Genomic DNA, 14,203 nt, shown 5'->3' with positions numbered 1-14,203 from the left:
CCAGAAATATGGAATTAAGAGTTCCAGCACATGAGAACTATGATTTGCTGAGTGAGAGTAAAGTCAGCATGATAAAAATGGGGGTCACACACTCCTTTTGCTGAGGTCCTCACACTTTCTAGGTGGGGTCCATGCAACCTCCCCAGTATGCTTCCAGTAAGCTCTTCTACTTTTTGGTAAGCCTCTTTATATTTCCTGCAACATATAATCTTAAATAATACAACTGATTTTGGCTGAAAAGTTTTTCCTGAGCTATTTCTCCCTGCCCTATTCTTCTACACACAATCCTCCCACCGTCCACGATGGCAGCTTTCTGGTTGTGCTGGCCGAACTGTTAGCCCTATCTTCTTGAGGACATTTTGCTTAGTAATGCTTTTTTTTTTTTTTTTTTTTTTAAACAGTTGGGATTTTCCATTGGGATAATATCCTGGTGTAATAGCAAGAATTACCAAATGATGTACTTGAAAGCACAAAATATTCAAGTCCTTAGCAGTCAAATTATAAAAATTATGCTGATGATATGATGAGAAGCAAATGGATTTATGTTCAAAGAGAATGCAGACATGTGAAAATTCACTTTCACCCTTTTGGAAAAGTACTAGGTATTAGTAGTTTTGCTTGAAGACCCAAGCCTTCTAATTACGCTGAGTTTCACATTGGGAATGTAAATCTATTTCCATCTTGAAAGTATATTAGTACTTTCTTCTTTTCTTGACATCCCCTGAAAGAATGAGTTCTTTCTTCTGAGAGAAAAGACAAATTCTGAGGCAGCCTGCTTTGTTGACTTCCTCTCTTTGTTCACTTGTATTATTAGTTTTATATTTTGAACCATACTTTTCATTTCATTTCTATTAGAATTGAAGTCCTTTATCTCCAAATAGCTTTCAACAGAAGAGTCAAATATATGTAACAAGAATGCTGAGAGAGGTTGAAAAAGCAGAAATGCCTGGGGTGGGGGGTGGGGGAGAGAGTGGAGCAATTTTTTTTTTAATGAGACATCTAGATTTTCTGTGGGGTTCCATCCTCCAGCTGTGCCCTTTCCCTACACAAGGGACACAGGTAGATGTTTGAAAGTCATAAAATTCTTTTTTTTTAAACGTTTATTAAAATTTGAGAGAGAGAGACAGAGAGAGACAGAGCACAAGCTGGGCATGGGCACAGAGAGAGGGAGACACAGAATCCAAAGCAGGCTCAGCTGTTGGCACAGAGCCTGATGCGGGGCTTGAACTCGTGAACTGTGAAATGATGACCTGAGTTGAAGTCAGACGCTTAACTGACTGAGCCATACTGGCGTCCTGAAAGTCATAAAATTCTAACTGCATTTATATTGGGAGGTGGGGCAGGAGGGGGGAGAATTACATTAGGAGAGAATCGTATTTCTGTTGCTTCTTAAGTGATCTAATAAAGACCCATGGGGATACAAACCACTACAGGGTGGAGTCCATGGAGCGCTCTTTTTTTTTTTTTTTTTTTTTAACGTTTATTTATTTTTGAGACAGAGAGAGACAGAGCATGAACAGGGGAGGGGCAGAGAGAGAGGGAGACACAGAATCTGAAACAGGCTCCAGGCTCTGAGCTGTCAGCACAGAGCCCGACGCGGGGCTCGAACTCACGGACCGCGAGATCGTGACCTGAGCCGAAGTCGGCCGCTTAACCGACTGAGCCACCCAGGCGCCCCATGGAGCGCTCTTTTAAATCTATCCTCAAACTATAAGTGAGTAGTGTCAGCTCAGTGTCCTATGTTTTGAACATCCAGTGATCTGCTGAAGCGGAGAATGAGGAAGAAACGTAAGCTGGAAGATGCCCCTGATGAAGTGGCAAGTCAAGGATGACATCAGCGAGAAAACCGTCCAATGAGAAAAGTGCAGTGTCCTCACCCACAAAGGTGCAGCTTCCCGAAGTGCACGACCTCCCTCCTCCAGCCCTGGGTGGTCCCCGCGTAGTAGGTGCTGCTCGGGTGGTGCTCAGTGGAGCACAGGGAGCTGACGTGGCTGCTGCTGTGGTAGCACAGGGGGAGTAGCAGGTGCCAGGTCGCCCCAAAGTCCCTTGAAAATTCCAGTCTGACCGGATCAGCAGATGAGCTATCAGTGGAGCAGCCAACATTGATCTTGGGGAAGAAGGAAAAAAATCATACAAATTACTTCGGAGCAACAAGCCTTGAAATGATTCACCACTTCATTATTTTCTCGAGAGTCCATTTTCCTGGGAACTGTCTTGCTGAAATATTTAACACTCTAAAATTCTGTTTTGCCTAACTGAGTAATATCATATATTACCTTCAAATAATAATTTTTCCATAAAGAACCTCAAAGGACCTCATAAAAATTTTATTTTCCCTCATTTTATAAAAAGCTAGGAAGTGGGGAAGGCAGAGTCTGGCAAAGAGTCCAAATTTTACCTCTGGCCTACTTTCATAGCCAAGCCAAGCAAGTCATAATGAAAAGACCATTTCCTTATTTCTAACCACTAGCTGTTTGTTTATTTTTTTTTTCAGTCTGCTAAATAGGAAGAGCTTCTTTTTAAAAAAAAATTTTTTTTTAATGTTTATTTATTTTTGACAGAGAGAGACAGAGCATGAGCAGGGGACGGGCAGAGAGAGAGGGAGACACAGAATCCGAAGCAGGCTCCAGGCTCTGCGCTGTCAGCACAGAGCCTGACGTGGGGCTTGAACTCACAAACTGCGAGATCATGACCCGAGCTGAAGTCGGACGCTCAACCGACTGAGCCATCCAGGAGACCTGGAAGAGCTTCTGTTTTCCTTCTTGTGACACCTTACAAATAACCCCCCAAGTTTTGCATGTGAAGAAACTTTAATATGTATTCAATATTAAAACAAAACAAAATATAATTACTGTCACCATTTCCCTGGCACAGGGAGAGTGTTTCTCAGAAAGATCCTCTTAATCATTAGGTAAATAACCACTTCATTCCTTTTTCCATGCTTTCAAGTAAATAAACTAAAACTTAATTAAATAAATGCATATAATTCTTTCTATGAAATTTTCCCCTCTTGCAATTGAGATTAATATTTTCTTGCTGTTGTAGCAACTGGATATATTTATAATTTTTGTTGTTGAGCTTACTCCTTGTGCCTTTTGATGAGTAAACTATCAACATTTGATAAACTTTTCAACTACAGGCATTTGTTTCTACCTAGATCCTTTTGATAACAGAACAGGGCCGCAGGCACTACTTTTTATTAACATTTAAGCATCAATTTAGAAAATATAATAGTTATTTAAGTAACTTAAAATAGCATTAGAAAATAAAACAAAGTTTAAAATAGATACAGAATAATTTCTCCACGAAGGCATCATTTGGTCTCTGAACTTTTGAGAGGCAAAAGAGAAGTCTAATTTAGAGGCTACAGATAGTTAATCTAAAACAAATATTCAATGGGAATGCAAGCTAGTGCAGCCACTCTGGAAAACAGTATGGAGTTTCCTCAAAAAACTAAACATAGAACTACCCTACGACCCAGCGATTGCACTACTAGGCATTTATCTATGGGATACAGCTGTGCTGTTTCCAAGGGACACATGCACCCCCATGTTTATAGTAGCACTATCAACAATAGCCAAAGTATGGAAAGAGCCCCAATGTCCATCGATGGATGAATGGATAAAGAAGATGTGGTATATATATACAATGGAGTATTACTCGGCAATCAAAAAGAATGAATCTGGCCATTTGCAACTATGTGGATGGAACTGGAGGGTATTATGCTAAGTGAAATGAGTCAGTCAGAGAAAGACAAAAATCATATGACTTCACTCATGTGAGGACTTTAAGAGGCAAAACAGATGAACATAAGGGAAGGGAAACAAAAATAATATAAAAACAGGGAGGGGGACAAAACAGAAGAGACTCATACATATGGAGAGCAAACTGAGGGTTACTGGAGGGGCTGTGGGAGGGGGGATGGACTAAAGGGGTAAGAGGCACTAAGGAATCTACTCCTGAAATCATTGGTGCACTATATGCTAATTTGGATGTAAATTTAAAAAAATAAAAAAATTAAAAATATAAAAAAATTTAAAGACCCATATGAAAATAAATAAAAAATAAAACAAATATTCACAATTTTGTTGATGCAATTAGGCACTATTTTATGCCTTCCCAAAGGTTGATATAGACCTCAGCTATGAAACAAGCACCTCTGAAAGTTAATGATATTGAATGCTGGCACAGCACACCCTTGCTTCTGCTGATTTTATCTAAGTCTTCAAAACACATAAAAGTTTTCTTTTATACATTATTAATTTGCTCTCCTCAAAATTATAAGGGGTCCATGAATATTAATGAAATACACAAAAATTATAAAAATAGTGTGGTGTTAAAATTCACGGCACCATGATACACATCATAGAAATGTGCTGGCAGGGTATAATGGTCATTATGTTGACTGGGTCTTAAATGCATAAAAACTGTGAAAACAATAACACAAGATTAGCATGGCTCTTTTCATTTTTAAAATGTTTAAAATAATTTATTTCAACAACTTCCCATTGTAGTAGGTGGGAGACTATGTAATACATAAAGGACAAAAATTCAGAAGTAAGCCTTAGTAGGACAATTGGTTCTGCTAATAAAAATGAATTGTGATGTAAAACCATTTTTGGTCCTTGCACAAAAATGGGAAGTTATAATGCATGAAATTATCTGAGATTTTCCTTCGCTTTCCTGGCTTTTGTTCAAGATACAACTGAAAGCATTTCTGATAGAACAGAGTCAAGTACCTCAAACTGGATGATGGTGTTCTCATTCACATCCAGGTCACGAGTGGTAATGGAATGCTCACCAACTTCATTTGAAACAAATACCATAGCTGAATCTTCCTCACTGTTATATAAGAAAACAACCAGAAATCCATTAGGGCAAAAGTTCATCATGATTTGTGTACAGCAGTGGTTTTATTTTTAGCATCTCAATTAAAGACTTACGGTGCTCCTTTTGAAGAATATGGGCAATAAAGACCAATGTTACCACCAGGATAGAAAAACCAATTGTCTTCTCTGGGTCCAAAGTCAAATGTATCCAGAAGCATCAGAGGGTTGTTTAGATTATTCCCATCAATAATGAAGTCGTCAACAATCCAGATTTCTTCTTTTTTACCTAAGGCATTTTTGGGTTAAAAAAAGGTTTTCCAATGGTACAAATCAGAGACATATTTTTGCTCAAGGGAAGAAAGTAAAGAAGGCAATCAGTGACAACAGGTTAGATATAGGCCTTCCAGAAAAAGAAACAGAAACTATATAACAGTGTATCTACAGTGGTTCAAGTAGGAGAAAAAATTAAGTTTTCAATCATATTAAATTGACATAGCATGGAACAGCCTCACTGATTTCAGGAAGCTGAGACAAACAGTTTGTGAAAGTGCGTTGCCTTCCAGTTACAGTGGTGCTAACGACCCCCCCGCCCAACCCCCAAGAATGGGATTTGAGTTATGTTTTCACGGTTTAGTGGAATCTGTAAGATATCTAAATCTGTGAAGATGGGCGATCAAGTCTGTGGATTGTAAACTGAGGTACACTAGTCTATCCAAGGAGAAACTCATGATCTTTTATTTTATTTATTTATTTATTTTATTTTATTTTTTAAATGTTTACTTATTTCTGAGATAGAGAGTGCCAACAGGGAGGGGCAGAGAGAGGCAGAGAGAGAGAATCCCAAGTAGGCTCTGCTCTGACAGCAGTGAGCCCGATGTGGGGCTCGAACTCATGAACTGTGAGATCATGACCTGAGCCAAAGTCGGTCGCTCAACTGACTGAGCCACTCAAGTGCCCCAACTAATGAGCTTTTAGAGTCAACCCATGACTTAGCATCACGCTTTGGTCAGGTCAAAGGACTGTGGTCACTAAAACATTGTCCTAATGCATAATTTTATTTAATTGTTAAAAACTACACAGAAGAGGGGCGCCTATGTGGCTCAGCTGGTTGATTGTCTGTCTTTTGATTTTGGCTCAGGTCATGATCCCAGAGTTGTGGGATCGAGCTCCATGTTGGGCTCTGCGCTGCAGAGCGTAGAGCCTGCTTGAGATTCCCTCTCTTCTTCCAACCCTCTCCCGTGCGCTCTCTCTCAAATAAAAATTAAAAAAAAAAAAAACTACAAAGAAGAAAATACCCTGTGTTATATACATTTTTTTTCTTAACACTTTTCAAAAGTTTTATGTTTATTTGAAGCGACATGGGAATGTACAGAAAACCAGTAAAATCACTACTTAGGCTGTCACAGAATTTGATTCAGCAGCATAGGCTGGGTGTTTAAAGATATTACTGAGTAGATAAGAAGGGCAAACCCAGGCTGCTTTTGCAAAGCACTGTTTGGACTGAAGGAAACAAGGAGATAAGACCATGCCAACCAGAAACATCAGGATTCCCCAAGGTTGCTTCCTCACTGATTTTTACTTTTACTACAGTTCTTAAAAATAAAATAAAATAAAATAAAATAAAATAAAATAAAATAAAATAAAATAAAAGCATCTAGAGGGGCACCTTGGTGGCTCAGTCAATTAAGTGTCCGATTTCGGCTCAGGTCATGATCTCACAGTTCATGAGTTTGAGTCCGGCATCGGGCTCTCTGCCGACAGCTCAGAGCCTGGAGCCTGCTTCAGATTCTGTGTCCCCCTCTCTCTCTGTCCTTCCCTGGCTCATGCTCTGTCTCCCTCTGTCTCTCAAAAATAAATAAAAAGTTTAAAAAATCCATAAAAACAAAGAATCTAGAAATAGGAGCCTGTAGTTTTAAATGAAGTCACATGCGTCTCTCTAAATCTATCACTGTTCTAATTCAAGTAGTCTTCTCTTTTCTTGTTTTGGAAGCATTTGGTGAAAACAGTGAAGAAAAATCAGGTAATGAGAGACTTAAATACAGAGAACAAACTGAAGGTTGCTGGAGGGGCAGGTTGGGGGGGGGTGGCTTAAATGGGTGACAAGCATTAAGGAAGGCACTTTTCAGGATGAGCAGTGGGTGTCACACTTAAGAGATGAATCACTGGGTTCTATTCCTGAAGCCAAGACTACACTGTATGTTAACTAACTTGAAAATAAATTTAAAAAATAAAAATAATAATCAGGTAAGCATTTTAATCATACCGTGAAGACAATGATCCTTTGGACTGTGAAACTCCCACATTTTTTTCTTTTTCTTTTCTCTTTCTTTCTTTCTTTCTCTTTCTTTCTTTCTTTCTTTCTCTTTCTTTCTTTCTTTCTTTCTTTCCACTTTTATTTGGTGATTTTAAAAGATTATTTTTACTGTTCATAAGTTACATTTTTCTTTGGTTTATGAGTTATAAAGTAAATATTCAGGTTAAATTTTAGAGACAGCAGTACAGTTTTCTTATCCATTTCTGTGTTACCTTTGCAAAGAATCTGCTTAATGTGATATCTCCATGCTTACTCAGGCCATTAAATGCATGATTTGGTAGAGTCTGGTCCTTTATAATCAGCAGTTAATAGAAATATTGGAAGCAATAAAACATTACAAATTTGTAAAATCATTTTCTGTAACCATTTGAAAATGCTATTAAATTATACATTCGCTTTAACTTATCACGGAAGCGAGTGTATGTGATAAGAATATTTTATCTAAGCCACTATCTGCTTGGTGTAAGTCCCTCTGTTTTTGTCATGGTATTTTGCTACAATGTTGTTCTATCTCACTACTGAAATGCCACATTCAGAAGAACTATGTATTCCTAAATGAATTTAGCAAGAATGTAGTTATAGTTGATGAGTGGCTAATGATAATGCTGAATTATTTTTTAAAAACCTTAGCTCTGTAAGAGGCTTTTGCTATATTTACATTAGCAAGAGAACTTATGAGTCAAGTACAAAGAGGTGATAAAGATATATAAAGTTAAATATACATTGAGACTCCTCAAAAGGGAAGCATGAAAAATGTGTGTTATGGACAACTAAACCACTCAGTTGACAAACACTCCCTCCACATCTTAGAAACACACGTTAAAAGGTCACAGTTAGTTTTGATCATAGGAGAACATGGGCATTCTTACCATTATTATAAGGCTGCCAGAGTCTGAATCTTGTAGCGTTGGTTTGGGCAGTATATGGCAAGGGGACATTAATGAAAAGTATGTTTGTTGTTTGAGGGAAGTAAAATTCATCCATTAGGAGCCAAGTGATTCCCCCATTGATGGAGAATTGTAATAGAATAGAGTGAGACCTCTCTGGGGTACCTAAAAAGAAGATACCATAGGCATAAAACATATTGTGATAAAAATGGGGAAGTGGTATGTTCTAAGAGACTATTCTTCGGGCACTGATGCATAAGCTGACCTGTATTTGCATAGAGGCTTTATAGTCCAAATGCTTGGGAGGCAGCTTAAAGCTATGACAGGTGGGGCTTTCTGTATGAATGTACCTCAAAATGCACCCCAGATCTTAGATTTTCACATGACAGTATCTCTCTCTTTCTCAGATATGAACACATATCTTTCTATATTTCAGTTAGGAAATATTACATCAGAAAATTTTGATTCTACAGGCATCGCAATTTTACAAAAGGTCAAACGTTTAAATCTTAGGATACAAGCAAAAATCAACTTGAAAGTTTATTATATCCAAATGGCATTATTTGTCGAGAAAATGGTTTAGTTAATATGAAAGGTGATAGTGGCAAAGAGCTGTCTCTTTTGGGTTCACATCTGTCAAAGAAAATCCAAAATTTCCATAAGTTAAAATTTTAAAACATAAAATTCTTACACCTAGGAAGTGGTGGTGGAAAAAAGACTCAGGGACATGATGATAAATTTACCGTAGAACTAGCATGATTACTTACTACACCTATATGAAATTATTGCAAAATCAGTAGTTACCTAACCCTTATATTAAGACGAACTTAGATTATAGAAGCACATTTGTGAATGTTTATTTACTCAAATTTATGTTAGTTCTTCCATGTAAGAGAATCTATGGGCCTCAAATCCATTTTTTCTTTGTGGGGGAGTAATTGTGCAAGGTAAGAGGGAGTTCTTCTGAAGGGAAATAATGAATTCTACCCATAGAAATAGCTTACCTTTTGCTATAAATCTAAGTGAAAACTGGACATACATAGTATTGGTACAGTCGAGATCTCTTGAAATAAACATCCTCAGTCCTTCCTGAAAACAACAACATATACGTTAAGCAACTTTATTTCATCTGCAAAATTATTTTCTTTTGACTTTTAAACACTTAACTTGTATTAACTAAGTAATAGATACATATAAGTAATGATCAAGAAGCAATGTTTGGTCCAGTTCAAAAGGAAAAATTGATGATTTTCCCTTTCTTGAGGCTCTCATGTCCTATGATTGCATAACACAATTTCATTGTCTCAACTCGAAACCACGCTTTGCTGTGACTTTTATGAAAAGCAGTGCAAAAATGATAGCATTATATAACTACAGGCCTTTTTAAAAAAGTTGCCTCCTTTGACCACAGCATGCCATGAGAGGAGTAATGAGGAATCAGACGGAAATTCTCTGCCAAGTGAGCCTGCTGGAAGTTGGGAATTAATAGGTAACTTTTACAGTGTTCCAAGGAGTCTCAGGAACTTACTACTCCTTTGTGCATGCTGACAGCCCTGGGAGGCTCTCATTCAGGCTGACACAACACCCTCCAGTTGGTCAAGTTAAATAAGGCATAACTAAGCAAGTCCCCATGCTTCGGCTGTAACTGTTCATGCAGAGAAGCCAAAGAAGAAAGAAAGCGATCACATTAGCTTTGGTAATTTTTTCTGCTAATTAACTATTTCTGGTTGCCTGGGATTGACAGCTCTGTAGCTTGTTTTCTCCGTGTGTTTAAAGCACTGCAGTGACAGCCAGGAAAATAGAATTTCTCTATGCACATGTCCTAAGGTACAAATAGGCATTACTATTTAGTTTCTTACTTAGCTATGACTTCTGAATGAAGTGACTCTTTGGCGACATAGGGCTATGTGATACTGAATGGACACTGGATTTCTTAATTATCAACTAACAAACACCCAATGCAATTTTAGCTAGAGAAAGTAAACTCTTCCTCTTTTTCTTAATATTTACTAGAAAGCACAATGCTCAACAACTGAAAAATTTTAAATAGAACTAATTTTGTCATGGCAACCATATTACTGAATGTCTATAACATGCTGGGTTCTAAAATAGACACTTCTTTAAAACACATAAACTTGTAAGGGCAAGAAATTATTATCTTTCTGATGCACAGAAGGAAACTGGTACTCGGAGAAAGTAACTTGCTCAAGATTGTACAGTTTAAAAGCAGTAGTGGTAGAATTCAAATCCAGATATGTCAGACTATGAAACTTATCTTCCACCCTTTACGGGACACCAGTGTTTGGTTTATTAAATCATCTTTGGCTGTGGGGAGAAGAAAGCCAGATAATGCTAAATTTAGAATTTGAGAATGATTTAATACTGTAATGAAAAAGTAACCTCACGCATACGTATCCCTGAACTTTATAACGCATAGATTCAAGCTTCTAGGATTGAAGGTTGCATTTGAAAATCCTTCTATTCCCAATCTTTGTTTTTCTTTTATCCTAATAACTCACTGCCCTAATCAGTCTGTGGCATCTAATCAATGCCTATTCTTCATGTCTCACTGTCTCTCCTCCCTCCCTCATACTCTGATAAGCACAAAGCCTTGAAGGGTCCTACAGCTTGGTGCCATGTAGAGGTGGAGGTTATGAGGAATGGTGACTTCTTCAACTTGCCATGAAAAAGCTCTGAGGTGGGTAGTTAATAGATCCAGCTAATAAAGATCCCTTACTAACAGTAAGTTAGAAGAATATGATGACTCTGCCCCCTTGATTATGGAATTTAAGGATAAAGTGGTTCCCGTGGGCAAATATAGATCAGCCATAAAATGACCATTTCACGTTGCATCTTGTAGGAAAGACTGTGTAGAAAGTGGGCATGACCTACATGAAAGTATGTTTCACGTTTGCAGTATCAGCTTATAGTTCGGCCCTTGATATTAATTACATGATGGAACTTGTAGGCCCTGCTCCTGTGTATATTCTAGCTCCCATAGATAGGTTTCTTTTCTCATCCTTTTTCTGGATTCATTAATCCATTTGGGGTAAATGTGGGAGTTCTTTGGTATCCAACAAGCTATTTGAATAGCTGATAGTGCTCCTGAATCTATAAACATTAAAGAGGGACTATCATTTCCTTTTTTACGAAAGAATGCCTTTCTAGGTCAAACTGCAGGCTACTGAATGGCACATGCTGAGCCCTCTCTCCATCTTGCAGGGCTGATAGATAATATGTCTAACACGTATAATGCTTGGCTGCTCTTGCATTTGGATGGCTAAAGGGAAAATAGAAAACACCGTGTGTCTTCCTCCTTTATAGGATCTAGGGACCAGGTTAATTCCATTACTTAAAAATTTATCAGGTAAAGATATTTAAATCATGAAAAGTCTCAGGGCTTCCACTTTTTTGGTCTTGTCCCTGTTGCAAACAACAGATGGGAAATGAGCCAGTGGTCATGAGAGCTAATGCCTCAGACAAGACTGAAAACACACAAACATGCACACACACACACACACACACACACACACACAGAAAAAACAGTAGTTTCCATCCTGAAGGGTCCCACCTCCATTTCTTTGGCCTCTCATAGCTCTTAGGGACTTATAAATCTCTCAAACCCCTAAGGGTTTTTTCTCTCTCATCCAAGCTTGAAAAGAGTTCGGGATTCAAACAAGGGTGATAAGCAGTATCTAACAGCTATAATTGAAAAAGTTCCAGAGTGTCCAATTTTCTAAGTATTAGGTGTTCATCATTAGGGTTGTACAGAAACCCATGCAGATTATTGTTAAAGATTTCATTTGCACATCTAGATCAGCTGATTTCCCCATGCTGGGAGATGCAATAAAGCATATATTCACACAGGAAGATGTGCCAACCGGTACAGTGCTTCACATAATTGCTTAACGTCTCTCTCACCAGACATCTAGGTTGAAATACAAAAACATACTAACAGTGTCCGAGAATGCTAGGTCACTTGACTCACAAGTTTGGCTTTCTTGAAGTCATGAAAGGGCTCCATTAACAGGAGGAAAAGGGGGGAAAAAGAAAGGAAATGGCAAAGACCTTTTATAAAATCAGTTTCTACAATTCTGCAAGTTATATATTCAATACCACATAAACTGCTACATTCTAGAAGTCAAGATTCTAGAAACTGCATATGCATAATTTGTGTGTGTGTGTGTGTGTGTGTGTGTGTGTGTGTATAATTCCAGCAGAAAGTAACAGAGGTCTGATTATCAAAGTAGAGGAAAGATTTTATGCCTAATTAATCCTAAAGAATGATTGTGCTGAACAGAGGAGGAAACATGGTCCGGGCTAGAAGACAACAGCTAGGTATAAAATTATGCATCATCTGAGAAGATTCAGGAACGCATTTGTGTGGAGCAGTGTGTGAGGAAGGAATTCTGGTAGCAGTGTAGAGGAGCAGAATCTTATCTAACCCCTTTAAAGATGAGTGATGTTCCAGATTTGATGGTTTCGCCATTCAGATTCCCCCTCTCCGCACCATACACTTCAGGCCAAAGGTCGGGATGTAGGTTTCCGTTGAAATCATCCTTAAGAATTGAGGGCAGGGGGACCATGGGCACACAGTAGGCTCCCCCAAAGCCCCGGTCACACCTAAGAAAAAAAAGGAGTGGTGGAAAGGCATTCTTTGTCATGAGTTCAAAAGCCATTTTTATTTTTGCAGGGTAAAGAAAGAAAGTGCCAGTTTTATTGACTTACACACAGCGTCCAGCATCGCAAATCCCTCTTCCTGAGCACATCCAGGGGCACCCTGAAGCCAGCACAACATTGTCAATAGCCCAGGAGTCCGCCCCCATGGTGTAGTTGGACTGAATCCACCTGAACCGGGTCCTGGGAGATCTAACCAAAGAAAACACACTTGGTTCGACAAGCAACCCTGACAGTAGGAGAACATTTATTTTAACTCTCCTTTCACTTTGAAGAGCCCTCCTCCCCATTCCAATTTCCTTTACTTCGAAATACTCCCTTCTCATACCAAGTACTGGGTGCCCTTGCCTGCTGAACCCACCAGCAAGAGAGTAGAAGAAAACGTGTTTTTTAAATATTTCACCCTTTCTTCCATGCAAGTGTCTCTGAATGCACCTGGGACGGGAAAGTTATTTCAAACTATCGATTTATTCTGTGGTCGAACGGCGTGTCCGATTTTGATTTTTGCTTTCAGGCATTTACTGTCGTTCAGGATGGGAAAAGAGATGAAAGATGATACACATGAGAAAAGTTGGAATCTCATAAAGTTCTTGCCTTGAGGTCCCTGTTCTACTGTCCCTAAACGGTTTCTGAGACACTAAAATGGAAGCCCTGTGGATGTTCTGCCTCCATTTTGGTGCCTGGGGTTCTAGATCCCTAAAGTTGAGAGTGACAATGATGTGAGGCGTTCCCGTATTTTCTTTTATATTTGCAATACGCAACTTGGAATAGACTGTCAGAAGATCACCTTATCTAGAAAGATATGCAGCTTTAACAAACAGCAGTCACAGACCCTCATTTAGGAACAGATCGCACAGAATTTTGTTAGTTATTTGGAATGGGGAACACAGTCTACTTGAAGAACAATTTCAATAGTAACATTTTAAGGGCTATTGTTTCCCCTACACAAGTACTCCCTCAATGCAACATGGCTGCCAGCATGGTGGCTTGAACAATGTCAAGGCCAACTGGCTTAGGCCCATATACGTGGCCCCTTCATCATCTGACCTCTTCCCTTGTTTTATCTTTCCCTGTTTCTTGCCTCATAATTATACTCCAGCAATCCCGAATCCTTGAATTTCCCCATCAGCTCAAGCTTTTTCTGGTCTTTGGGATTTTGTTTTGGCTTACAAAGCATAAATGGCTTTCCACGAACCCTTTTCACCTGGACAAGCTCTACTTGCTTATTCAGTTCACACACTGGCTCCTCCAGGAATCTCTCTCAACTCCCCCAAAACTCACTTAGGTAGTACTCCACTGTGTTTCAATAAAATCCCTATTATCATGGTCACCATTTTATATCATAAACAACTGCTTAGATGTATGTTATCCTAAATAATATATTTGGATCCTGGCGTCGGCTTATTCATTCTGTATCAGTGTTCTAAAACATAACAGATATTCAATAAATGTTTGTGGAATAAAAATAAAGTGAATAAATGAGTTACAGGTAAGCA

At 38.6% G+C, this 14,203-nt stretch overlaps 1 protein-coding gene across 1 annotated transcript in view; it reads right to left on the bottom strand.

The window, feature by feature from the left end:
• RELN (reelin) overlaps positions 1-14,203 on the bottom strand; it is a 532,400-nt gene that overhangs the window by 75,770 nt on the left and 442,427 nt on the right. Inside the window, exons 35-41 of the mRNA XM_042915885.1 lie at positions 12,759-12,899; positions 12,476-12,653; positions 9,035-9,119; positions 8,013-8,195; positions 4,944-5,115; positions 4,740-4,842; positions 1,878-2,107 (exon numbers count right to left, since the gene is read on the bottom strand). Of these exons, the coding sequence (XP_042771819.1) occupies positions 1,878-2,107; positions 4,740-4,842; positions 4,944-5,115; positions 8,013-8,195; positions 9,035-9,119; positions 12,476-12,653; positions 12,759-12,899 (1,092 nt within the window). The remainder of the gene's footprint in view (positions 1-1,877; positions 2,108-4,739; positions 4,843-4,943; positions 5,116-8,012; positions 8,196-9,034; positions 9,120-12,475; positions 12,654-12,758; positions 12,900-14,203) is intronic.

This window comes from Panthera leo, chromosome A2, assembly GCF_018350215.1.
Source record: "Panthera leo isolate Ple1 chromosome A2, P.leo_Ple1_pat1.1, whole genome shotgun sequence".
Taxonomy (NCBI): domain Eukaryota; kingdom Metazoa; phylum Chordata; class Mammalia; order Carnivora; family Felidae; genus Panthera; species Panthera leo.
This window is presented reverse-complemented; position numbering and strand designations above follow the sequence as displayed.